The 27,221-nt window shown below is 40.1% G+C and overlaps 1 protein-coding gene across 2 annotated transcripts in view; it reads right to left on the bottom strand.

Annotated features, from left to right (window-relative positions):
- The window catches only part of MGMT (O-6-methylguanine-DNA methyltransferase), a 319,861-nt gene that overhangs the window by 52,255 nt on the left and 240,385 nt on the right, over positions 1-27,221 (bottom strand). For both annotated transcript variants that reach the window (XM_045024081.1, XM_045024080.1), the window contains one exon: positions 6,334-6,494. In XM_045024081.1, the coding sequence (XP_044880016.1) occupies positions 6,334-6,494 (161 nt within the window). The remainder of the gene's footprint in view (positions 1-6,333; positions 6,495-27,221) is intronic.

The raw sequence follows: 27,221 nt of genomic DNA on the forward strand, positions 1-27,221 counted from the left end.
TGTTTGTTTGGCTCCCCTATAGTTATTACCTGGCAATAAATAACTTTCATGATTAACCTGGTTGCCTCTCTCTTCCTCTCCCACCTTCCCCCCCCCCCCCCCGTGGGTGTTTTTTGGTTCCCTCATTTGCTCTGCAGCAACACTCCTTGTACCTAAGCTAAAAGATTCCTGCAGCACCCAAAAATCCTGTGGGGTTTGCTCATCAAGTGGGTTACTACCAGAACAATTGTAACGTGAAAGTGGGGATAGGGACGTGCTGAACCTGAGACATATGAGGGTGGCAGCTTGGAAGTGCTGCTCAACCCAGTTTGCTGAGTCCAGGGGCATATGAGGGTGACAGCTTGGAAATGCTGCTTGACCCAGCCTACTGAGTCCAGGGACGTATAAGGAGTCAGCTTGGGAGTGCTGATTAACCCGGTCCTCTCAGACGCGCTCCGTTAATATGTGTGTGTGTGTTCGTCTGATTCTGAGGCTGGAAGAACCCAGCCCCGGGGAACCTAGGTTCTGCAGGATAGCTCCACTGGGAGGGAACTTTCAGCAGGGAGAAGTAGAGCTTTGTATGAAAACACAAGCACAAGCAGTACATTGATAGAAGTACAGTATTCCCCCCCCCGCCCTGAAGAGTAACCCTAATAAATGAGCATACCACAAAGTAACAGGCAAAGCTGGTAACGTTTGCCAGCAAATCTTTCCTTTTTTGCTCTTTGCTTACTTTTTCTATGCAAGTAAGTATGGCAATACATGCACATTGGAGCCTTCAGGCCCCATGGATAGAGACTTGCTGTCAGCTCTTTGCAGAAATATGTTCCCATTTAGGCAGATGGTTCCAGAGCAGGGGTGGGCAAACTACGGCCTGAGGGCCGGATACGGCCCACCAGCCGTTTTAAGCCGGCCTTCGAGCTCCCACTGGGGAGCGGGGTCTGGTGCTTGCTATGCTGCGGCGCTACAGCCAGGGTGCAGGGTCAGGGGCTGCTCCATGCAGCTTCCAGATGCAGCGGCATGGCCCCGCTTCGGTGCTCCAGCTGGGGAGCAGGGTCAGCGGCCGCTCCACGCGGCTCCCGGAAGCAGTGGCAATGCCCTCCTCCGGCTCCTATGCATAGGGGCAGCCAGGGGGTCCACTATGCATGCTGCCACTGCCCCAAGCACTGCCCCCACAGCTCCCATTGGCCAGGAACCCCCCTGGGATAACATTTTAATTCTGCTGCCAGTTAATATAATTAGTCCAAACTATGCTGCAATGCTGAAGGTTCTTCGTTGAAGCCCTGTCACTTATGATGCACAATGGGAGAGGAAGTTGTTACATCTTCAGATAATATAATTTAGTTTACCTTTTTCCTTTTAAATAATGTAGGAAATTACATTTAAAAACTGCATTAAAATAACATCATTCAGGTTGCAAAGTCAGTACTTGAAAGTTAGGAAATGCCAGAATTTATATTGCCTGTGCAACTGTAATTCATCTCCCTTGTGCATATGCATTCTGATAGCTTAATTATGAGATTGCATACTGTGTTTTCACAGGACCCCTGCCTCATTCAGGGCACGGAATGGATGGTGCTCAGACAACTCATAAGGGAGGGGTTTGGTGAATGAGGCTGATTTTAGGATGTTTGCCTCATTTACTCTAGAATTTGGAAGGTGTGCAGAAAACAAGGCAGGGGGACTGCAGAAAGTGAAAGGATACTCTTGTGGTTAAGGCAGGCAAATGACATACAGGAGAACTCAGTTCTATCCCTGCCTCTGCCTTGCCCTGCCTACTAGAGAAACAAGGTGGGTGAGGTAATATCTTTTACTGGACCAACTTCTATTGGTGAGAGAAACAAGCTTTCGAACCACACAGAGCTCTTCTTCAGGTCTGGGAAACTAACTCAAAGTGTCACTGCTAAATATCAGATTTGAACAGATGGTTTAGCGGAAGCAGTTAACATATATTTCAAGGAACCATTCAAAGTGAAGTGGCCTGTTAATACCCTTCCAGTCATAGGGAAGAAAGGAAGAGGGGGCAGGGGGAAGCAGCTGGGGAGGTTGGGAGGTTGTTAATTTTCCTATGTGATACTAAGCAAATCAAAATTTTGGCCACTATTGTCTGTTCCTCATTTTCCAAGTGCCCAACTTGAGACATCCAGGCCCGAATGTAACTATGCAAAATAACACCCTACTGAAACTGACAGCAACAAGAACCGCAGCTGCTCAACACCTCTGGCAGTAAGACAGTGTTGTCTGGAGGAATAAGCATGGTTGGAAACCACTGTGAGCAAGGCGATTTTCTTCAATCTGCCTTTCTTTCACAGACACACTTTACTAATATTACTTCCATTTTGTCATCTTAATATTAGACTACTGTAATATTCTCTTCACGTGAGACTACGCCTTGGCATCCATCAACATAAGTTAGTGAAGAATTCTGCTCATTTATTGGGCATGCTGCATGCCAAAACCCCACCCAATACACTGGTGCTCTGTATTCTGCATTTCTTGGCGGAGTTTAAGGTGTTAATTTTTTTTTAATGTATAAAGCCCTAAATATTTTAGAAATAGAAGCCAATTGAGAGACTATGTCCTCTGACCAGGTCATACTGCTACAGTTCTGGTCATCAGAGGTGTCTGAGATAACAGCCCACTGGTTTAGAAGAAAAGGGGCTGAGAGTGCATTTTCTCTAGTGGGGGACTTTAATTCTGGAATTCAATTCTTTCCTAATCCATTAAAGGCACAGACTATCTGGGCATATTGCAAAGTCCATCCATTCTTGAGGCTATGTGAGGAAGAAGCTGGGTTGAAGGATGTTAATGGTTGGATTAGGGAATTAACTCGTTGGCAGGATGACGGGCATAAGAAGGTTGATATGATCAAGTCTTCACAATTTTGGATTATTATTCCTCTGCTTTTGTCAATTTTTTAAAAAAGCGCCTAGAGCTATCAGTTGGCACTTTCAAATGCAAATGTAAAGAACATAAACAAATACCTAAATCTCAGTTGAGCACTTCTGTAGCTCTGGTGTAAGGCCGCCTTCACAAATAAGCTGAAACATACAACATACCGTATTAAAAACCCTCTGTGACACTTTACTACCTTAGTTTTCCTACTTACATAACTTTCTACAAATATTACCTTTTTGAAGTTATAATACATCTTCAACATAACATTGTATATGAAATGATCACTGAGAGAAAGAGAAAGAGAAAGTAGGAGACTACATAAAGAAAGGTATCACATCAGTGCAGTTTGGCCAATTAAGTCTGTGTCAGCAGACTTTATATGCTTGCTTTTTTCTACCATAAAATGTGCACACCTGGTCTCAGTCCAAGACCAAATAATTGAACTAAATTAAAGAAACCTGGATCTGCACATGTTAAAATGAGGAAAACCTATTTCAGGGTTCCAAAAACTAAACTCGTCGTATAGAAGGTCACTAAACATTACAATCCAGGCTCAGTGGGAGGCCAACCAAAGGTAGACTTGCTGCAGATGCCCTAACCTCCAAAAAGTCACACCTGTTCCATAGTTAAGAATTGCAGACCCACCTGGGAGAAGCAGAACTCTTGTATATCATAACTTTGCTCCTATCCTGTAGTACTAAATTCTCAAGGCCTGCAACCCCCCTACTCAAGGCTACATATGAAGCAGAAATTAATTCAGCTTTTTACTGGATTTACTCTCCTACTTGGCTGTTGCTAGAGAGTGGAGAGGGAAAAAAATCAGTAAGGAGGAGGCAGCTTATTCTCCCTTCCTGCCCAAAGAAGTACTTTAACTCAGTGGATCTTTCTTTTCTCTTCTTGACTGATCTCTGAACTCTCTCAATAATACTGACAATGACATAATTGCCATAGAGCAATTAGGTTAGCAAAATCAGAGGTGCTGTTCGTGGGAAGGGAGTGGTTCAGAATGCCTCATTTCACATTTTGTTGGAGTAACCTCTGTGGGTGAACAGCCCAGGAGGCTCATGAAGTTACCATGGGTCATCACACATGAAGGCAAATTTCTGCAGGACCTGGATCCTGAAAACAGTAGCTAAAATAAAATCTGTAATTATTAATTTTGAACTATTATATTTCATTAACCAAGCTCAAAGTTTCAACCCTGAGCTTTCTGCTCATGAAAATCATGACCAGCAGAGTTTTGTGGTACAAGGGCTTATTTTAAAGTGCTTATGAAAGCTGCTGGTTGATGGTCCTGGAGACTGAAATACCTTATTTATTCAAAGAGCAGATACAAGAAGAACAGCAGCAGTGGAAGCTTCCCCTCCCTGCTTCACCAGTGTATCTCAACCCTGATCTATATTAAAAGTTTTTTTTAACAGCAATGAGACATGTCGAAGTGCTTAACTCCATTCCAACCCGTGGAAAATCTGTGGCACTTTTTCAGGTGATCATTCCATGGGCTTAACAGCTACATTTAAGCAGCACAACACTGACTGGACATTTTTGAACCCAATGTTTTTGCAGTTTGTAGCAGTCTATTGTATACACCTAAATTTTCTTTTTAAAATATGGATGATATAAACAAGAACTTCTACATCTCCATTTCATTAACCACATAGATTCAAATATCTCTGAATTAAAACTTTTTTTTAGCAAGTATAAAATGCGTATTACTGATATGATATTGTATTATCTCCATTTTAAGCCTTTATAATCATACAAAAAGGGGATGAGAAAAAATGTTATATACTCAATACTTGCCCTATAACAAGACAATCTCAGCTGTTGCATTTAAACAACTGCTGTCACATGCACTGATCAATAAAAAGAGTCACTATACCCAGTGATTAAATTATTTTCCCCTTCTAAAAACAATCACACCATAGAACAACTGTTTGCCAAATTTCATTTTTAAAGTCAAAGCTGCATTTAGTCAGAAAAGTAATAAAGAAAGCATGATATACAAAAAGCTGAATGATTTTTGAATAAAAAGTACAAGCAATAATGAATAGGTGAAATTTGCAACCACAGAAGCCTAAATTGTGACCACAAAACATGCATATGCATTCATTTGTGCATGTGCGACTAACTGCATGAACAATTACCTATTTTGTGCATAACAATGTCTGTTTTACATGTGCATGCATGCATGTTTTGTAGGTGCAAAATAGGCAATGTATGCAATACAGTATGTTTGAAAATGAGACCCTACATGCTATAGCCCAAATTAAGGCTCCTAAATGTGGAGCAGCACAGCAGGAGATGCTGTGATGTGTTGGAGAGACACACTGTGTTTCCTTCAGTGCTGCATTCTAGCACAGCGTAGTACAAAGGAGGACATGGTAGGTCACACCACCCTGCCCAGACTCAAACTCCATGGGCATTCCTAGTGGCACCTCTGTTCTGTCCTCACAAAGTGGTACTTGCTACATTCTGGCTGCATATTGTACAGAAACATGGAGTGGAGGGAAAAAGACTGCATCTTTTCCCTTATACCTGAACTGGAATCCTTATGGCTGTGTTATTGAAGATAAAGTTATATTGGAAACATCAACATCAAGGCTACTAGTTCCCTTTTTTGAGTAATAAATATGTTCTTATGGAACCTAGTTTCTCAGAAAGCGTTCTAAATATATTTAATTAAAACACAATTCCCTTAAAATGTACATATTATTTACAGTCAAAAGATTACATTCATGGAGAGACGAGAAAGAGGCGACTGCAGAAAGCAAACTACTGTGATTTTTACTGGGGACAATTTCACTTCATGTAATTGACTTTTATGTCTTGGGGAAAAAAAGAAGCAATAAATGGAACATGGTAAGGGGGAAATTTCTCTCTTAAGCAATGTGTTTATTTAAATTTGTGTATATTACTACTACTTGGGTAACAATACTTGCTCTTTGTATCTATTAAAAAAATTAAAACATCTTGTAATAATTTTGAGAATTAGTTTTAAAACTGATCAAAAAAGATACAATATAGCTACCTAATGTTATGTAACTATCACCAACTGTGTTTATAGAACTGGCTAATTGTCCATTTATAAGCCTCATTCCCTGTGTTGTTGGCAAAAAGATAGTTTAAGTTAACAATAGGCTTATTGAAAAATTTACTGCCATTCAGATGTGTTTGTATTTAAACCTTTCAGCCAGCAAACGTCAAGAGTTGAACTGCATCATTTTTACTGTCTTTGCCAAGAATTATGGAAACCTGTGCCAAAACTAACACAACCATTTGGAGCAGTTGGAAATTACGAACCCTGGTAGCTACAGTACACTACATGCAGCCTCTATTTAGAGCAACATAAAAGGTCCAACACTGGTGTAGTCCAAATGAGAATGTGATGTAAGTGATAGTTAATCAAGTCAAAACATTTTACATGAAATACTAAAGTATTACTTGGTTACAGACCTTGTTCAAAAACTGGATGGTGAAAAGGAGGCATAGGGAGTTTCTCGGTCATCCAGGGCTCACAGAAGTAGGCCAGAAGCCAGGCTGTGCACTGTTTCAGTGGTTCTGTCATTTCCTCTGGGCCTTCACATACCTCACAAGTAACTGAGGCCTCCTTAGTGCTGGAACAGTGATAACATTAGTTTAATAAGTTTAATAGCCAAGCTGCTGAAGATTTTAGCATGCTAAAGACACAGAGAAAATACTTATTACATTAAACGGAAGAAAAACGTTAATGTTACATGGACTTCTTTTTCCTCTCATAAACACTAACACAGAATGCTACTACATACGGAAAAATGAAAATCAAATTAGAAAAGGAATTGCAATAAAGCAACAGCTCTGTGTCTAGTTGGAGCAAAAAGCCTGAGTGATATTTACTGTTACATACTTTCCAATGCAGGCAGACTGAAATGTGTACTATATAGTATTTTTGTATTTGCATTATAAAAATGAGTATTTCATAGCTGTTAAAGTATTGAGAATATATATAGACACGCACCCCTAATTAAAATATTCAGTAATTTGATCCCGTTCATTGTCTCCAATGCCTTTTACCAATCAGACAAAAGTAAAACAATTCAGAACATCAGAAGTCAAAGAGATTAATCATTATTTGTAGAATTGCAATGACAATACCAGGTGAACAAAGAATAACGCTTGTGAGAAATATAGGACTTTCTTTTTTAACTTACCTGTTTGGCTATCCATTGCCTAGGGAGGGGAGAATACCCTGCACAGATGTAACCATGTAAAAAAAAACAACAAAAAAAAAACCCAGGCTAGGGTGGAGGGGTGGATGATGGTGGGGGGGACACCAGAACTGAAAATGCACAAGTCCATCAACAAGACAGTAAAAGTACATATCCTCAACATTGTCCCAGTGATTATAGCTGTGCTAGGGATAAGGTTCTCTCTCTTTCTTACTCCTTGTCACCTAGCAGAGTCCGATAACCACCATGGAGCTTCCCCGTGGGAGAAAGGAAATAGTATTCCATGCAACCAGCACTTTCCTCTTCCAGCTATTATTGCCAGGTTTCTGCTTCCCTCCACTGTGGAAGTGAAGGGAGACAACTGAGAATTAGTTTGCTTTTAAATAACAGCTTAGCTTTTCAGAATATGTCAGAATGCAACAAATATTGCAGAGGGCGCCTACACATTTCAGGATTTACTCCCCACCCCACACACATGATTTTCTTCTTTTCCTGCTGTTAAGACTATGTGGGGTTTGGGTAGGGTGTAGGTGGGGGAAGGGCAGTAAATTGGCTGGTCTTGTTTTCATTATGTTCAGTATCGTATTACACAATATTCAATTCACTTGATTGCTGAGTAAGAGCAACACAAAGTACATAAATGTTGCATAGCTAATATAGTAATTTGACATTTCAGTGACAGAGCATTTGGACATAGTAGGCTGTTGAAAGTGGGAAGTTCTTCTCTGGGTCACTCTGCTTCCTAATCTACATACTTCCTGCAGAGTAAAGCAAATTGATCCAGGACCCTACAAGAGCTTTCCTGGCCAGGCACATCCAACACCATGGGACAGTGAAGCCTTTGTGGGCGTCTCTCAAAGTTCAGGAGAATTAATTTGTCTTTATGTACTAATAAAATTATCATGCCCCACCAGCAATACATAGAGGAGAAAGGATGTGTGTGGGAGTCTTCTAATAATCTATGAATGGTTATATACAGAGCTGACATCACGAATCAATGCCAGAAAGAGCAACCACACCTTCTTTAAGCCTGCCAAAAACTTTTCAACACCCAGTGTTTATTATCCTTCCTGATAAACCATCCAGCAATTTTCTGATTATTATACAACAGACTGTTTGGAAATTGCCTCATGGCCTATTCAGGGTACTTTTGCTGTCACAACGGAACAATTGTATAGATTCCAGTACTGGTTTATAATAATAATATATGGAGATATACCTATCTCACAGAACTGGAAGGGACCCTGAAAAGTCATTGAGTCCAGCCCCCTGCCTCCACTAGCAGGACCAAGTACTGATTTTGCCCAAGATCCCTAAATGGCCCCTTCAAGGATTGAACTCAGAACCCAGGGTTTAGCAGGCTAATGTTCAAACCACTGAGCTATCCCCTCCCCCTTGTTTTCTGCTGCAGGTATGCTCAGTCCCAAGAAAAGGAAGTTCCACTCATGGCTCAACAGTATTTCCCTTGACAGTACTACAAACATAACAGACCAATTCTCTGATGGGAGAATGGCAGCTACAAGGCAAAGTGTTTAAGGTGGAAATGGGTGAAAAGCAGGTAAAAGTGGAGGGATCCTCCTAGTAGTAATAAAGATACAGAAAAATCCCAGCAGGACTGGGGGAAATAAAGCAAGGCTATTTGGTCCCTTCAGTCATTCATATGGGGGTTGAGAAGGAAACCCTTGACAATTTCCCGGCGTGCCAAAGTACCAGACACATAACAACATATTTTCTCTTAATAGGAAACCTAAGCAAATGAAAAATGTGTGATGTATCAGTAATGACATAAAAGACTCCAAGTCTGTTTTTGCCACAAGGCACCTTTGCAACAAGACCTAGCCACCTCAAATGCTTGATCCACAAATGCATATGAAACTGAAAACAACAGGATATCAATGTAATCAGACACCTACTCTTGTCTCTGCCTCTGGATAGGATAAATGATGTATAGTCAGAAGCTATTTTAGGGTTTATTCTCAGAAGTGAAACCCTCATCTGTTTGAATTGTACATGATCAAATGGCCTTGCAATTCTCCCCAATGCCAAGTCCTTTTCTAACTAATTGTTAAGCACTGAAGGCCACATTGCTGATTAGCAAGAAAATAATATAGCAGAATGGAGAAAGAAAGGTGGGAAAGCTAAAATACCAGGGAGATAACATGCAACAGATGATTAAACAATTGGTTAAAAGCATTAAAAATGCAAGTTAAAAATGGATTGTTTGGCATATAAGAGAACAAAAGAAAAGCAGAAGACCTGGAAGAAGATGCAACTGTGCATGTAGCTTGCCAGCAGCCTCCCTATTAAATGAAAACTTGCTGCTCTTCTATCTATTTATATGGCCAGACTATAATTTTGAGGGTTTTGTCATTGTAGTGCTTTGTAAAAGTTTTGTACACTTTTTACATTCTTTTGGGATTTAAAAATATTGGTCAAAGAATCTAATTCAATGGGACTATTTATGTGCATAAATTTATTCATATGCTGGCTTGGGGCCTTCCACTGCAAGCTCTCTAGGCCAAGCTCCCTCAGCACAATAGGTCTATATGACTGGAGACTCTAGGAACTGCCTCAGTATATTTCATTGTAATAAAATAATAAAACTCTTGAAATCTGCAACAGCACAAAATTAATGGACTTCTCCGATCCATATAACAAGGGTGGCACCACACACTTTCAAGATTCTGGTGACCTCAACCAGGTTCACATCTGCTTGCTTGATAGTCGTAGGTAGGCTGTGACTTGGACTACTCAAACATGAAGAGAAGTAAGGGAAGAGTAGGAACCTTTCTTATACCCCTGTGCTGGCTACTCACTTATTATCCCTCTCCCTGGAGCAAGTGGGTGAGGAATAGCCAGAGTCTTGGCTCCACCTCCCACCACACCAGCCTGCACAGCCTAGCTGGCACAGAGGTCGTAATTTTCTTCTGGTATAAACTAGCAGCAAAATTACTACCTCTTTCTCTCTCTCTCCCAGGAGTAAGTAGGAAACAAAAATGGTATTATTCTTCAGAAGGGTGTCTCTGAGGCATAATGCCTCCTGGGCTATTGCTGGGGTGCTATGGTATATGCATCACTCCTTGCTTGAGGCTTTGCGAAAAGCCACAATCTAGACTTAGTTCTATTTTTAATAATAAGCAACATAATACAGATCTGCCAAATTATTCCTCTCCCTTTAAAAATATACTTTAATTACAACATCTGTTGTGTCTACTGTATGAGCTGTGGTGCACTCACCTAAGGTATGGGACACCCGAGTTCCAGCTCCTGCTCCAGTGACTACAGTATTTATAAATAGTGGAACAGCTGCAACAGGAGAGATTGAGAGAGCCCTGCTCCAAAATACATCATAGCCCAATTATTCTGATTTGCTCCTGAAATACGGGAAATCCCAATTCAAATCCCTTCTCCAGTCAGGTCTGCCCAGAGGATTCAGGGGGCCTGGGGCAAAGCAATTTCGGAGACCCCTTCCATAAAAATAAGTTGCAATACTATAAAATATTATATTCTTGTGGGGGCCCCCTGCGGGGACCGGGGCAAATTGCCCCACTTGCCCCCCACTTCCCCCCCCCGACAGCCCTGTCTCGAGCTGGGAGGGGGAATTTAATTCAGATCTCCCACTTCCTGGGTGAATGCTCTAAATATTGAGATAAAGGTTATAAGACAGGCTGCTGCCTTCTATCATCTTCCTTCATCCCATCCATTTTTTTTTGGTGTGGAATTATTTAGAAATGCGTATCAAGTTCACAAATAGTTTTGGGTTGACCAAAACTACATTTTTCGGCAAAAAAAACTATACAACCTGACTTACTCTCCTCCACTTCCCCCTCTCATTCGGAGATGTATAAAAGTGGCATTCCCTTCTTTCTTGAAACTACCACCTTTCAAAAATATCTGACTTTACAACAGCAGCTGCTTTTAGAGGATCAATGCTTGGATAGAACTTCCAGCCAGCGACCTTTCCGAGACTTCATAGCCACAAGTTAGCCCCACTATACCCTGCTCAACAGGTGACTCAAAGGAAGCCCCAGAACATTTAGCAGAAGAAATTTAGAGTAGGTGAGCTGAATTACGTCATGTTTCCCTCAGGTGAAATTTCTTTTTATTCGGTGTTTCATGTTTCTTTGGAAGTTTCTGAACCTCTTGCACTGCACTCTATACATGCTCCCCTTACTCAGCTTCTTCCTGTCCTTGCCTATTGTTCAATTTTAGGAGGCAAATGGCCATCTAATTCTTACACTAAATGTTTGCAACTAGCCTTCAGCAATGAATAAACAAAAAGATGGGGAACCTCTATGTTAATGTTCTTTCCCTCACTGATCCCTAGGGAAAGGGCCTTAATCCTTGGCTATACAGCCACCAGTGGCAAGGAGCCAACAGCAAACAAAATAACAGCCAAAGTAACCACAGGTTCTATGCTATACCTCTGGGCAGCTTGAATCTTGAACTGCGACATAACAAAACTTAACTTTTATTTTTACACATGAAAATAAAATAAGCATATTCATCCAAGAAAGACAAGAAACTAAAGAGCCGTTATTTCAGTGAGTTTCACAGCTTTCTCAACAAGCAATAACCGTCAGTTTAATTGGAAAGGTCTATGTGTATGTTTGCTTGATGAAGGTACCGCATAAACATTTTAAAAGCATTTCAGAACAGTATTCTTGTGTCCAAGTGTGGCAGATTTGCCCATATTTTTTCACTGAAATATACTGTTTTGCCTTTCTGTTAAAGGATTTCATTGGCTTCCCTCAAAAGAAAAAGCCACACATTTTATTTGCAACCTTACTAGTATAATGAAAAGTATTCCTTGAAAATGCATTTTGGGGGGGCGGGGGGGAGGAGGGGGAGAAGGGGAGTTCTGCATTTTCCTGTATTACCAAAGCTCTTATTGGGGATGTAAAGCCTTATACTTGCTTAGGTTAGCGAATGGAATTAGGTGCTGTCCAGCATCCTTGGAGGATACAAGTTCCATTTCTTGCTATATTTCTAGTCTGCCAACTGAATTAAAATGTGACCTGCATTTCTTAGCATTTCCCACTCTTTAAAGGACATTTGCAGAATTTTTATAGTAGTAAAATTTATCTTAAATTGATTTTTTATGCTTGTGCTAAAGATCTCAACCTCTGCTTTACCCTGTACATTTCTACTTTAGATCTCCGTTTTTAACTCTTTCTCTGTTAGTATTAAATAACTATTTATTGATGAAATGCTGTTAAATGGACTTTGATCCTAAAATAAGGATTTATGACATTACATTTAACATAGTTGACATAGCCTAAAACAATTTCATTTTTTGTATGGGTAACAAAAATGTCCATTTAAAAATAAGCTATTCTTGTTCTTTTTAAAGTCTTGTATTACTCATCATTATTCTCCCTCTTATTAACATAACTGTGGCATGACAGTATCCACAACAGCTACACCTATGACAGAGGGGCTTCTAAAGACTTTCCTACAGAAGAGTCCAGAAATCCAAATCATTATCGAGTTCAGCAGCACATGGCTGCTCAAAAAATCATCTCTGGATTTTCCCAAGCAAGCAGAGCACACAAACAACAACTCCTTGCTTGTTATATTAAAATCTAGAAACTTGCTGCTCACCGCTCCACTAGCGAGTGCACAGTCCCTTAGCCCAACGGCAAAAATCTCCACAATGCTAATCACCGGCTGAGCTGCTGCTGCACAACATGCAAAGAGCTGAGACAAGCTTAGCACAGTTCCTCCTGCTTGGCCAGGAGGAGGCTCCCTTTTGGAGCCACTAAGGTTTGCAGCTGCTACAGATCAAGTATCTCAGTTGATTCTCAGTTCCGGTAATGTACAAGACATTCATGAAAGTCACTGGCTGGGGGAATTCACTACTGGTTTTAGTATCAGAGGGGTAGCCCTGTTAGTCTGGATCTGTAAAGCAGCAAAGAGTCCTGTGGCACCTTATAGACTAACAGACATATTGGAGCATGAGCTTTCGTGCATCCGACGAAGTGGGTATTCACCCACGAAAGCTCATGCTCCAATACATCTGTTAGTCTATAAGGTGCCACAGGACTCTTTGCTACTGGTTTAGTTCACCCTAGTGTCTTACCATCCCACTTTACACATACAGCAACTGTATTATACTGTTCTTTTTACTATACTCCATGACTGGTTCTACTGACTTTGCTTTCTGTAAGCCTTACAACTAAGTTAAAAACTGGGTCCCTGCTCATACAAAGCAGAGAATGGTGAGGTTCTCTTACCCCTTTTTAGATTCTCCTTAGAATTGTATTTTTTACATGAAACAATAAAAAGGAAAAGAGTGTTTTTAACAGAGGAAAAATATAAAAAACATCTGGTTCATTTTAATAAGGCATCTTCCAAGACATATGCAACTATTGGCAAATTAGAAATACTTTCAAAACAAACATGTAAACAGCAAGTTGGCTTCAATACCATTGTTGAGGAAATGTTAGATTTTAGTATGTGCTTATGAAAGTTTTTAAAGTTTTCTACACGCCTTTCCATTATGAGAAACAGAGAAGGCCTATTACTATGTTTGGGGATACAATGCCACTGTGGTTAACCGTATTCCAAATTGGTGTGGCTTTTATTTAAAGCTTCCTGAGTGGTATCACTTTTTTTTTGCCTCAATAAAATGTAACTGAAACATTCTAAGATGGACCATGAATTGTCATTTAACATAAAAAATAATACACCACAATGATTCAGATGGCAATTTTCTTAGGATGCAAAATCCTTGTAAACATAGATCAAATCATTCTAAGAATGTTACACAGGCACCTGCAACTATTAAATACAATAGGTACCATTAGAATATAATGCTAATTTCCACTGTATGTAATCAGGCATGTTCAAGGGTTTATCACTTGGTAATAATTACCTCACCCTCTAGTGGTTAGCCTGAAAAAAGGAGCTGGGGGCGAATGCAGATTCTCCTTTATTTCAAGTTGTTGAAATAAATCGAACAAGAATGAAAATGGCAAGTTCTATCCCTTATCCCATAAGTGTGCTAAAGTTATCTAATGGCCAGGGGTGTAGACTCAGATAATTGCATATTTATTATATCAATGGAATAATCATAAAATAGTCCATTCAGAAATAAAGATAAAGACTTGAAAAATCAATAAGATGCCAATGGAAAGAGCATTTTGTTGTTATATTTTTTGTATCATATTGAAGATGTGATTAAAGTAAATTATCTCTGAATTAAGGCTGCCACTCCATTACTATCTAACCTCGCTGTATTTTGATACTGCTGCACATATGGCATGTGAGATCATACATTGGTCTGAGACATCCTGCTAACCCTAGGGACTGAGCAAATGTTAGGGTCTGCAAACATTTAGTCGTGTCACATTGTATGTTTCTTTCAGTACCTAAACATAATTTCCTTGAATGTATTCATTTAACCATTAACCCTGTTGTACATGAAAAATATTTTTGTATTAAATATATTTTCATTCCAACAACAAGGACTCTGGGACTTTCTATGATCTTAATCCTAAGAATATGGTCTTAAGAATGTCTCTACTGCTGCAGATGCCATGGGGCCCTGCACAAAATTTTCCCTTCTCTGCCCTCAGAGCAATAGTTTCTTACAGCCCAGGGCACAGCAGCAGGGGAAATCTGCGGCCAGGCATGCCACTGTTTCTTGTGGCAATTCCAAGATTTCTCTTTACTCTCTTACTCCTTGTTCACTCCCTCTCTGTAGCTGGAACAACAAAGAGCTTGGAAGAAACTGCATAGTGCCATCATATCTGATGCGAGGAGCTCTGACAGGGATGATTTAGTTGGGGATTGGTCCTGCTGTGAGCAGGTGATTGGACTAGATGACCCCCTGAGGTCCCTTCCAACCCTAATCGTCTATGATTCTATGAGGTGAAGACAGACATTGAGAACAGCAGATGGGAGGTGAGCTCTCAGAGAGAAACCAAGAACAATCTTCACAAAGAGTAGGCAAGAATGGCAAACAGGAGAAGGTAAGAAAGGAGAGAAAGGAAATGCTCCCTGAACCTCACTACTCAGTTTCCAAATCCTTCCCAATCTTGTGAGAACAGTCTAATCCTAATCCCTCCCCATTACCAAATCCTCCAGTTCCCCCCAGTTTTCTCAACCTCAATTTAAACAAAAAGACTCTCATAACCAACTAACAAGGGAAAACTACTTGGCAAACATGCATATTAAAGGATCTCTAATAGAAAATTTCATAATTCGTTTCTGGAAATATCCAACTATATTTACAGCATAGCACAATATCCAGCTTTTGTAGTTTGAAGTATATGTACAAGTTAGTTTGTGTGTGAGTGAGAGAGAAAACAATAACCCTGTACAGGAAGTGGTGGCTTCTTTCCCATGCGTATTTTGATTTTGTACAACCTGGTGTATTCCAAAGACTGATCAGTTCTCAGAATTATCTCTATGAACAACAGTGATAAAAGAATCTCTATTAGGAATAATTTAACTGGGAGACTGTAGTATAGACAAATTTAAGGTACCTTTCCACAGTAACACTAGCAAACTTATTTTCTTTTCAAAACAGAGGGATAATAACTCCAGAACAAACAATAAATACACCAGAGTGTTTTGGGACCTGCAACCCAAAGAAAAGTTTTCTAACATTTTCTGTCCTAATATGAAATTGAGGCCCAACCTAGACAAGTGTTTTGTGAACATATGTAAAGAACTCCATGTGGCTGCCATGCTAATCTCCTTGTTAAGGGAAAAAGACCAGAGACCTGTTGCTGTAGCAGACGTGCACTATAAAGAATAGGCTTTGACATGACCTTGTAGTCTTGCTAGGCTGCAAGAATGTGTGATGCAATCTGACAGCAATTTAGGCATGGTCTTGTTAGAGACTACAGAACCTATTTAATGTCAAACAAAAATAAGAATGTGGATGGACTTTGTAAGGGCTTTAGTTTACTGTAGATAAAACCTTAAAGGCTTTTTAACATCAAGCTTATGGAAAAGACCTTAGTGAAATCAACACACAGGTGGAAAGGAAAATATTTTCTGGGTGACAAAGTGGAATTCTGTCACCACTTTAGGAAAGAGTTGAGGATGTCTTTGAACAGTTTAGACTAACAGACATTTTGGAGCATGAGCTTTCCTGGTATTCACCCACGAAAGGTCATGCTCCAAAATGTCTGTTAGTCTATAAGGTGCCACAAGACTCTCTGCTGCTTTTACAGATCCAGACTAACACGGCTACTCCTCTGATATTTGAACAGTTTAGTAGCCAAAACAGTTTTCAGATAACCTTGACGAGATGAGAAAGCCTTTAAGTGACCCTGAGACTTAAGGATTCATGAAGGATTTCCCACGTAGAAACATTTCACGGTTATCACAAATACTTTTGCAGACAGTGGACCCGACAGTATTGCATGGTCCTTTCTGATACTTGTTAGCTTCAGCGAATCCTGTCTCCCAGACACATGAAGTTACTAACAAAGCTCCAATAGGCAGTAGTTGCCTCCAGGAATGAAGCATGTTTCAACAATGCCTTAGGTACTGACCAACTGGTCTACAGCAGTAAGGCCAGGCAGATAGTGTAGCAACCTTAAAGGAATGTCCCCACCAACTGTGATCAGAGAGGAACTTGTGATTCAAGTACCAGAAGGCATCTGAAATCCAAGACAGGAACTGGTGTGATATGCCCACAGCTGGATTCTACAGCTTTAAAGTGTTGAACTTGGGTGCATGGGCAAGAGTACTGATACATGATGGGAATCTGCTTTGTTGGGTATCATTATGGAAGAGACATGTTTGATGACTTAAATATTATAATATCATAGAATCATAGAATCTCAGGGTTGGAAGGGACCTCAGGAGGTCATCTAGTCCAACCCCCTGCTCAAAGCAGGACCAAACCCAACTAAATCATCCCAGCCAGGGCTTTGTCAAGCCTGACCTTAAAAACCTCTAAGGAAGGAGATTCCACCACCTCCCTAGGTAACCCATTCCAGTTCTTCACCACCCTACTAGTGAAAAAGTTTTTCCTAATGTCCAACCTAAACCTCCCCCTCTGCAACTTGAGACCATTACTCCTTGTTCTGTCATCTTCTACCACTGAGAACAGTCTAGATCCATCCTCTTTGGAACCCCCTTTCAGGTAGTTGAAAGCAGCTATCAAATCCCCCCTCATTCTTCTCTTCTGCAGGCTAAACAATCCCAGTTCCCTCAGCCTCTCCACATAAGTCATGTGCTCCAGCCCCCTAATCATTTTTGTTGCCCTCCGCTGGACTCTCTCCAATTTATCCACATCCTTCTTGTAGTGTGGGTCCCAAAACTGGACACAGTACTCCAAATGAGGCCTCACCAGTGCTGAATAGAGGGGAATGATCACATCCCTCGATCTGCTGGAAATGCCCCTACTTATACAACCCAAAATGCCATTAGCCTTCTTGGCAACAAGGGCACACTGTTGACTCATATTCAGCTTTTCGTCCACCGTAACCCCTAGGTCCTTTTCTGCAGGGCTATCAACATAGTGTTACTAGATTTAAGATGTGATCCAATAAAAATTGTCACTGAATATTATCACTAAAGCTGAGCAGGATACTTCTTCATGCCCCGCGAAAATCTGAGATTTTGAAAATTTCCTGTTTTGCATCAGGACAAAACTAAGACCTTTGGGGGGTGGGGAGAGAGAGACACCCTAGTACACCCAAGAGCCCAGTGGTTAGGGTAGTCACCTGGAAAGTGAGAGACCCTAGTTCAAGTCTCTGTTTTGCCTAATTCAGAGCAGGAACCTCAACTTCCATATTCCAGATAAATGCAGTAACCACAGGGCTGCTGGATATTCAGGGGTGAGTCTCTTTTGTTGGAGGTGTTCCACTTCGTACAAATAATTAAATATTCATTTGGCAAGAGAAAGAGAGACTGATTCTATATCCTCGTGGTTACAGCACAGCAGGATCTTGAACGTGGGTCTCCCACATCCCAGATGAATAACATGGAGAGACAGATGAGCAGGCGCACTCACAAGCTTTGACCGGAAATTCCATATCCAGGACCCATGAAACCTTTCTCAATGAAAGTTTTGTTGAAACTGATAACTTTTCACAGGAACCTTTGTTTTTGACAAATCAACATTTTCCAATAATAAAACGTTTTGTCAAAACATTCCTAATTATTACTTATTTTACCTCACGGCAATTTTTAACTTTGCCACACAAACCCTTTCTCACATGAGTAATCCCTATCCATGGGAGATGACCCGTTGAAGTCAATGGGACTCTCTCTGTGAATAAGGACTAGTCCTGTCTGCAGGAAAAAGGCTGAAGTGTAAATAAGCTGTCTTAATATTTTAATGTTTATTTATATCAGCCATTAATGCAAGTTTCAAAGCCTATGCATCAAAATGGTTTTTGCTTACAGAAATGGGTGGCATCTCATTTTTCACATGTACAAGTCAGTAATAATTAAAGCATGAAATCAGCATTGAAACAAAACTTCAAAGATTCACTCAGCCAACCAGATTTTCTTTAAGAAAGAGGTATAAAATTGAAAAATATGTTTAGCTAAGATATGTACTGTCAAGCTTCAATGTGAACATTCAAAAAATGTATTTAATCAACACCTTAACGTCATATAAATAGTCTTTCTTTGACAGATGAAGACAAAAACACCCCAAAACTGCAGATGAATTATCTAGTCCCTAATGATTCGAAAACAATTACAGGATGCAGAGCAATCTAGTTAAATTTTATTCAGAAGCTCACTACACTTGTGTTTTCTCTTATTTTTCTATCAATGAAACCCATGAGGTTTAAGCACAATTCATTATGTATGAGACCCAACTTGCAGTGCTTGACTGTTGATTAATAGGAAAGTTTGCTGTATGTACATTTGCAACATTAGATGCATACAATATGCTAACTTATTCTTTCACTGAAGCTAATTATTTACAAAAATGACTACTTGAGACTACAATTTATTAAATGCATGCATCCAGTCTCAATTTGGCCCCAAAAGACAGTCTGGAATGAAGATCTTTTACATGATGTGACAACTTCTAGAAACAGTGTTATTAATATTGTAAATGTGGCAAATAAAGAGTTCAAATAGCCTTATGTCTATGTTGTGTTTGTTTTTCACAACTGAATCAATGAACAAAGCAGCTTTTTAAAGTTTAAAACCCATGTGAGGCACATTCTTCTTACGTAGTTTAATTTAGCTTCTTATAAATGAAATGTCTGTACATTAGCAATAAAAGATTAAAAAAGGAGGAGAGTTGAAATAAATGGAAATCACACCCCAAACTTGAAATTAGTGCTGAAGTACTTCCATTGTAGTTCTCTTAAAGACTTTATTGAGAATGAGATTTGAACATTTACTGAAGAATATCTGTAAAAATTTTAAACTTGGTAAGAGTCATTCTGTGACACACTGCAAATTCTACTGAGGTTTTTTTTTTGTTTGTATTTACCCAAGTATTTTATTTCCCAGTAGATCTTTGTGGTTGGAAACTTTGCATTAATTAGTATTCTCTCCTGCTTTGAGCAGGGGGTTGGACTAGATGACCTCCTGAGGTCCCTTCCAACCCTGATATTCTATGATTCTATGATTCATGTGAACACCCGAAATAAGCAAGTATGCATCAGCCTAAATCAGAAATTTGGACACCATATATTTGAAAAGGGATTTCAAATACATGGAAGTTTCCCTTTATAGGCTACATGAAGGAAATATTTCAGTCTTCACACCAACTAGCCTTTACTGGTCTTCTGTAATGAGGACCCTGATCTTGCAAACATAAATATGCTTAACATGAGTAGTCTTATTGACTTCAGTGGGATATTCACGTGGTTAAGATTAAACATGTGTGTTTGTAAGATCAGGGCATTGATTGTAGCCACCTACATCAGAATAAGTTGTTTAAGAGACCAGCCTCTGGGCAGCCACTAATCCTGCCACTTGGATGCTCAGAAAGCTGTTGCCTAGATATCCTGTGCTGTTGGTGTGTGCCATAACGTACTCGTTAGAGATCTGAGGAGAATCAGACTCCTGTCTTCACATGCCCAGATAAGGAAAATCAATTTCAATGCCCAAAAGACTCAACTGATAGTGCAGAAGGTCATTAAATGCTACCAATTGCTCTGTGCCATTAGAGTGTTGATCGGAATCCTATACAGAGAGACACAGATTTCAGACAAGATCCTGTCCTGGGGTACTGTATAGTAGGCCAATAGAGGAAATAAAACATCAATGGAGGGGTGGACTTTTTTAATTTTTTGAAGACAATATATGTGTTCAAGAAAAACAAAACAATACCAGAGAGAGAGAGAGAGAGAGTGTGTGTGTGTAAGGTTGCAAAGCCAAGCATTACAAAAAGATAGGGCTATTCATCCAGTTTCAATTCTCCCCTCCCATGCCCACTCCCAGTCCTCCCTGCTTGCACACCCCTGCTCAAGATCCTCATCCCAGTCTCTCCATCGCAGGTCTTCCACTCCCAGTCCACAGCACTTCCTCCAATCCTCCCACCTACTGGCTCCCAATCCGTTCTCTCTCCCATCTATGACTGTCTGATCTCAGTCTACCCCACCCTTCCACTACTACCCAACACTGGGGTCTTTTCACACACTAGGAACATGAATGAATCATAGTATCTGGAGTCTGGTCAACATCTAGGTGGTCTGAGTGAATTTTACACCTTCACTAGAGCTTATATTGTCATTTCTCTCATTTCTGTATCGAGACGGTATCACAACTGGCTCTAGAAGTAATATGTGGCATTTACCTGGCACTTTCATAATCTCCAAAGCATTTTGAAAATATTAATATTTACAATATAATCCTCGCAACATTTCTGAAAGTTAGGCATTATAAATCCTCATTTGCCAGATGGGGAAACTGAGGCAGAGAAGTTAAGGGTTGAATGATCAAAAATGACCTCTAATATTGGGTGTCCACCTTGATTCACTTTAGGACCTGGTTTCCAAGGTGATAAGTAACCAGAACTCCAACTAAAGTCAACAGCAGTTGCAAGTGCTCAGCCCTTGAAAACCAGCCAAAAATAAAGACATCCCAAATTAGAGGCCACTTTTGAGAATTTGACAAGAAGGCTATTTTCAAACCTAGGTGCTTAAAGTCAGGCTTCTAAATCCACAAACGTTTTCAGAAGTGCCGAACATCCACAAAACACACAGAAGTCGGTGGGAATTGCAGCTGCTCAGCACCTTTGAAAATTAGAACACTTGTTTAGATGTCTAAATATAGATGTCTAAATAAAGCCCAGCTTTTGGTGCTAAAATTTTGAAAAATTTATCCCAGGTGTCTTGATCAGGAACACAAAAGGAGTCAGTATCAAAGCCAAGATTAGGACTCAAGAGTTTCCGTCTCTCAGTCTGGTACTCACACCGCTAAATCATGCCTCCTTCTAGTGACAAGGATTCAGCTGAGCTCAACACGGCACGTGAATGTGCGGCAGATGTTGCTGTTGAAAAACAAAAATGAGGTTCAGCTTTTGCCTTGCTAGTTAAGAGCATTGGCTCTGCAGTGCTATAAGCCCCTTCTAGCTAGTGGAGCATAGCAGTGTGCCCAGCACTGTGACTTGGGTCTGCTTCTTAACATCTAACCTTAGGCAATGAAGCTAGCCCCATATCTGACTTGGAAAAATCCAAAGTTTTGCAATTGCTTTCTTCATACAACTTCCCCTTTTCCTGCAATTTCTGCTCATTTTAGATTTTTGCAGCCTTTCATTGTGTACCAGCCAGGCATCCACTTGCACGGCAAAAGACAACAGTTATGAGAATGCCAATTTCTCATTAGGTAAAGCTCCATTGTGCCACTTTTCTCAATAATTTATTTGAAATCAGACTTGCTCATGGGTCCTACAGAGTGGTGCGGTTTTAATCAGAAAAACAATAAATCAGAAAGGAAACCAAATATTCATTTTCATTTTAAATTGCTTGAAGATCCTAACTGGATTAAGACGTTATCAAAGTTCTGAGTTCATGTGAAGAGTGGCTAGAATCACTAAGCTCACTTTTTTAGAAAACATGATGGTCAGGGTGAGTAAAAGAAAAACGTTGGTTTTATTAAAAAAAAAAAAGGAATAGCGATTATGGGCTAAATCCCACTATGCTTACTCACATCACTGATCACCCTGATTCAATTGGACTTAAAAGGTATGAAGTGATCAGGATGTGGGCTTCCTTAAAAAAATCTTTTGAGTGTCTGAGGCGCTCACAAATCTTCTCTTCTTCCTCTTAACAAATAAGGGACACCCTGACTGCTTCTGTTGACCAGCAGAAACATCCAAGAGAGGTGAGGCAGCACTTGCTGCAAGACAGCAGCCATACTGCTTTGTCAGCTGCTGGTGGCAGCCTAAGAGTTCTGTAGTGGATATAGGGAGAAAGGTGGCTAGACATCTGTAATACTGGAGTCACAGACAGGGAGAAGCAAGCTCATCTTTCCCAAAAAGGGACCTCAAACCTAAGATATGCATACTGCTGAGAAGCTCAGCGAGTCAGTATAAAGCAAAAAATTGACAATAGGCATTGACCACAACCCACTAACGTGTTTTTGAATACCACAGTCCTTGTTTGCACCGGGTTCTACATGTGTTAATTAACATGCCTTAGCTACCATTTGCCAAAGACACATTCATTTTCAGTGTCTAGACTAGGCTTAGGAGAAACCCTGATGGTTTGAGCAAAGAGTTGGTCAGATATGGGGCTGTCCATGACTTTCTAACCTTCCCATATGCTCTACATGGAGGGCCAAGCCTTAGGCATACTCACCCAAGGATTCCAGATCATGCTAGAGGGGACAGACCTCTCAGAAGGTTCTTCAAAAGGTTACTTTCAATGAGTAAGTTAGTGGGTTGTTGGGTTTTTTTTTTATAATCTCAATACATTTCTACAGAACGTTCAGTCTTTATCCATCCTTCGATTACATTTGCAACTCACTAGATGTTGGCAGGACTACTGTTTCCCCAAAATGTTAATATCAACTGAAAAATGAACTCTGCAGCCTACCATTTATTCCTCAAATACACATCACAGAAGTCTGTGGTTCAACATAAGTTATCATAGGTAGGAATAACAAGCTGTAAAGTATTTATTTGTAGTCTTTAAACACATTGCAAATCTGTGGACCTGTGTATTTTCCAAGGGTCCGTGTAACTACACCCTCACTATTTCATGTGCAAAACCATTCACTGTGCTTGTATATGGCTCAATTGCATCTACATCTGTGGGGGAATCTGAGCATACAAATCAGCATTTACTGCAGTCCTCATTCAGGAAGCTCTTTGAAAGCAGTGAACTCCTTTAGCCAGTCAAAGGGATTTGCTGGGGAGTGACGTAAGACTGTGAAACATGCTGCCTTCAGTGCTTCCAGCTTATGCCAGCTGAGATCCTCAACTTCAATTCCCTGCATGGCAGCACATTTGGCCACCAGATCACCTAAGTGTACTGTATATGTTATTTACATCTTACTTAAGCTGAAAGAAAAGCTCCACTTTTCTTCTAGTTACTAAGCAGGCTCCCATCACTGTACTGAAAACAGTAGGGTGCATCGACAAAACCAATAAAGACACTGTTTTATAAAACATTTAATTATCATTAAACTAAGATTCTGTAAACTCCAATGCCAAAAGGGGCCTCCAAAAGACTGGGTATTTAGGTATACTTTAACCAAACCTTTTCAGCCAAACTCCCCTGTTCATGAGTTCATGTTTTCCAGCCCATGCCCTGGTTCCTTCCTCATCAGTCTTGCCTATAGCTCCCTACCCATGGGAATCTGCAGGGCTCATCAGGTCTTAAAGTCTGTCTGCTGGGCCCCATCTCTTCAAACGTTTCAGCACAGTTGTGCTCTGGTACGCATGGTATGACTCTGAAGTTCTGAAATCTTACATGCTCTCTGGAGTTCAACTAAGTGGGAAGTCCCAGGCAGACGAACTGCCCTAGCTGCTGGGATGCAGAAACATTCTAAGAAGAAAGCCATATTTGGATTTGAGGAGGGAATCTGAGGGTATGGTGGGTAGGTAAAGGTGATGTAATAGAAGGATTGAAGGGGGAAAAAAGCAGGGAGATTTTATCTAGATTTTGGCAAGTCTTTTTGCACTTTGTCCAAACCAGATAATCTGGCAGATCCCAGTGCAAGACAGATTTATCCTGTATTCCACTGATGAAAAAAGAGAAAATGAAAAATATAAGCAAATAATGAGTCACTGGCAGCATATGACTTCTATGGCAGAAGATAAATTTTCTAACTGTTGAATACCAGGGACATAGGTGCTGGAACTAAGGATGGTGCTGTACCCACTGGCTTGAAGTTATTTCCATCATATACAGTTTGGTTCGATGGCTCTCAGTACCCTCACTATACAAATTGTTCCAGCACCCCAACCAGGGAAATGTATATAACATTATAAACTCCATTAATTTCCTCCCCTACTTTAAAAGCTTCATATTTCTCTCCTGCACCCAATTCAAGTGAACTTTTCCCCTTTATGATGGCCATTTAGACATGGTTCTCTATTCAGAAATTCTGCTAAAATACTGCACTACAACTTAGTTAGATCCTCCAGGTAGTTCAAGAAAAGCGGTAAAGTGGTACGCCAGTACTCGTACTCCTAATTATGAGCTCTTTTTGATCTGTGAATAGAGTCATATGAATATCTTCTTCTTTACCTGAAGGTCTGGGGAAGGGCAGCTTTCATGGCTCATGCAATTTATTGTTGAAGCCTGGTACAACTTGATGCATTCAGTACCTCCTCTGAGTTGGATGAAACCCTCCACCAACCTGTGGACAAAAATCCACTCTTAAAAGTGTATATGGGAAGTCACCAGAGAGGGTAATCTGGGATTCAATAAAGTTCCAGTTTATGGTCCTGATCCTGCTGTACTGGCAGCCTCTTAAGTGCATACAAAGTTCCACTGAAGTTAACAGGACTCAACATGATTGTACGAGTGTAGCTACTTGGATCAGGATCTATACCTGTGAGGTGATGCAACATTATAATTTATGTTACTCTGCATTTTATATGATGGCTAAATATTTTCTGAAGTACAGCAGCATCTTTTTTCAGAAAATGTTCATTGTGCCTAGAGATTGCTCTCCACTGGGCTTTAGGTGAATCTGTGTTGCAGTTCCATTAACTTGTGTACTATCTCATTAATAAATAACCTTGCCACGTAAGTGCCTTTCTTGAAAATTGGCTTGGTCTATTCCATATAAATAATACACATTTCTCTGTTATCAGGTATGGCAGGTTTTTTTCTTTGTCCATGTATGGCATGTGAAATGAGACAATGTGGCAATTTAATCTAGGAAGCAGTTTATGTAACACTTCCTCAACATACCTTGTCTTTGGTCATATTTACTACAGCAGCTGGAATATATTAACTGGCTAGCATAGCATAAAATAATGTATTTAATAACTGACACAAGTATATTGACCATATGTCAATAGTAAAAAAAAATCTTAAGGAACTATTAAATGGATAGTTATTGTAATTGTGTTTTAAAGCACTGAGGTCATATTTAATTTTGAATCCAAGCTCTTAAAATGTGTTTTTTGGCAAAGGCACAGTAATAAAAAAAAACTTAACAGTAGAAAAAAATGAAAATTATTACTATAAATCTTTTTCCAGATTACTAACACTGTAATAAACAAACTGAACAAAACTTTAATTGTTTTAATCAGAAATATTGTCACTGGCATTGAAAATACTAAGTAAAAGGGTGATATTTAGTTATTTTGACTTGTGCAGTTGCCTGTCTCCCCACATTTCAGCCCTTACTTCCGCCCTGTAATTGGCCACTATCCCAGAAACTACTGTCTTCAGTCCAGGGTTATCAAACTCCGCTTAGTTCCACCCTCCATCTTTCCCAATCAAAGGCTACGTAACTGAAGAAATGTAGTTATGTTACACACATGTGCAGAAAGAGAGAAGTGTTTATTTTATCACCAAAAAGCCAGGCCACATATTTCTGCTAGATTATTTTCATGCTTCTGGACTGTCTTTGCTGGGGAACAATGTCTGTGTCAAGAGCAACGATGCCCAAACTTTTCCTGTCATGCCCCCCCCTTACCAGCAACGGAATCTGTCTGCACTCCCACCCCCATTACTGCACAGTTGGCTCTGCAGAGAAGCTTGGGCTGAAGGCGGAGCTGGTGGCTGAATTGGGGATGGAGGAGGAGCTGCGGCTAGAGGTGGAGCTGGCCTGGGGTGGGGAATGGAGCTGCGGCTGGGGGTGGAGCTGGGCTAGGTGGTGTTCCCTCCCCGCCCCCCATGGGTGAGCAGGTCTCTACGTGGGAACTATCAAGGGATATCTCTACGGCTTTGTCTTGACTAGAATGTGTTAGCTAGCATGCTCTAATGAAGACGGTCTAAATTCTGTGTAGACAAGGCAATATGTACTTTAACATATGCTAATTTGGTAGAGTTGAAATACAATTTTCCTTTCTTTTAAAGGGAAACAATTTAAAATCTAACATTAGTGAAGACTGTGAAATCAAGGGCTCAACATTCAAGAAATTCTAAAAGTTAGTGTTTCTAATGCAATGTAACTCGTCAGCATTCCACATCCCATGGTATATATTTTATGGCATTTACTAAGTGCACATCTAACAAGAAAAACAGGTATATATCTGACATGTGCTACACTAATGTTGCAGGTAAAAATCTTAATTTCTTAAATTTTGAGAACATTTCACATCTTGTACAGTAGCAGTATTAGATTAACTTCCCTTATTGAAAAAAAAATAGGAAAAGAAAACTCGGCAGCTATTTGGGTTCTATAGCTTTGAAAGCGGAACTTGTAATTTTCTTGAACCACAGGTATTTTACTTTCAAAGCTTAAAAAGTCAGCATATTTCACCAGGAGTGCACGTAAGTTTCTTTTTCTGGAGCAGATATATTGACAGAGCTGCAAAAGGTTTATGAAGCTTATTTAAAGCTGCAAAACTATAATAAGCTGCATAGTCCAGAGTTAAATTGCTCAGTGCACTTATCTATCCTAACACCCCTTGCTCCAGAGCTAGCTCAGGAGCTTACTAATGATCTCCTGTTTCAGCAGTTGAGCATGTACATTTTTGTAATCAAATAGTTGAAAAGATAGCTTCTGTGCATACATTCATAGTGCATCCCTCTTTAAAGGCCTGATCCTGAGATGAATTGAACT

The sequence above is a fragment of the Mauremys mutica genome, chromosome 7 (assembly GCF_020497125.1).
Source record: "Mauremys mutica isolate MM-2020 ecotype Southern chromosome 7, ASM2049712v1, whole genome shotgun sequence".
Taxonomy (NCBI): Eukaryota; Metazoa; Chordata; order Testudines; family Geoemydidae; genus Mauremys; species Mauremys mutica.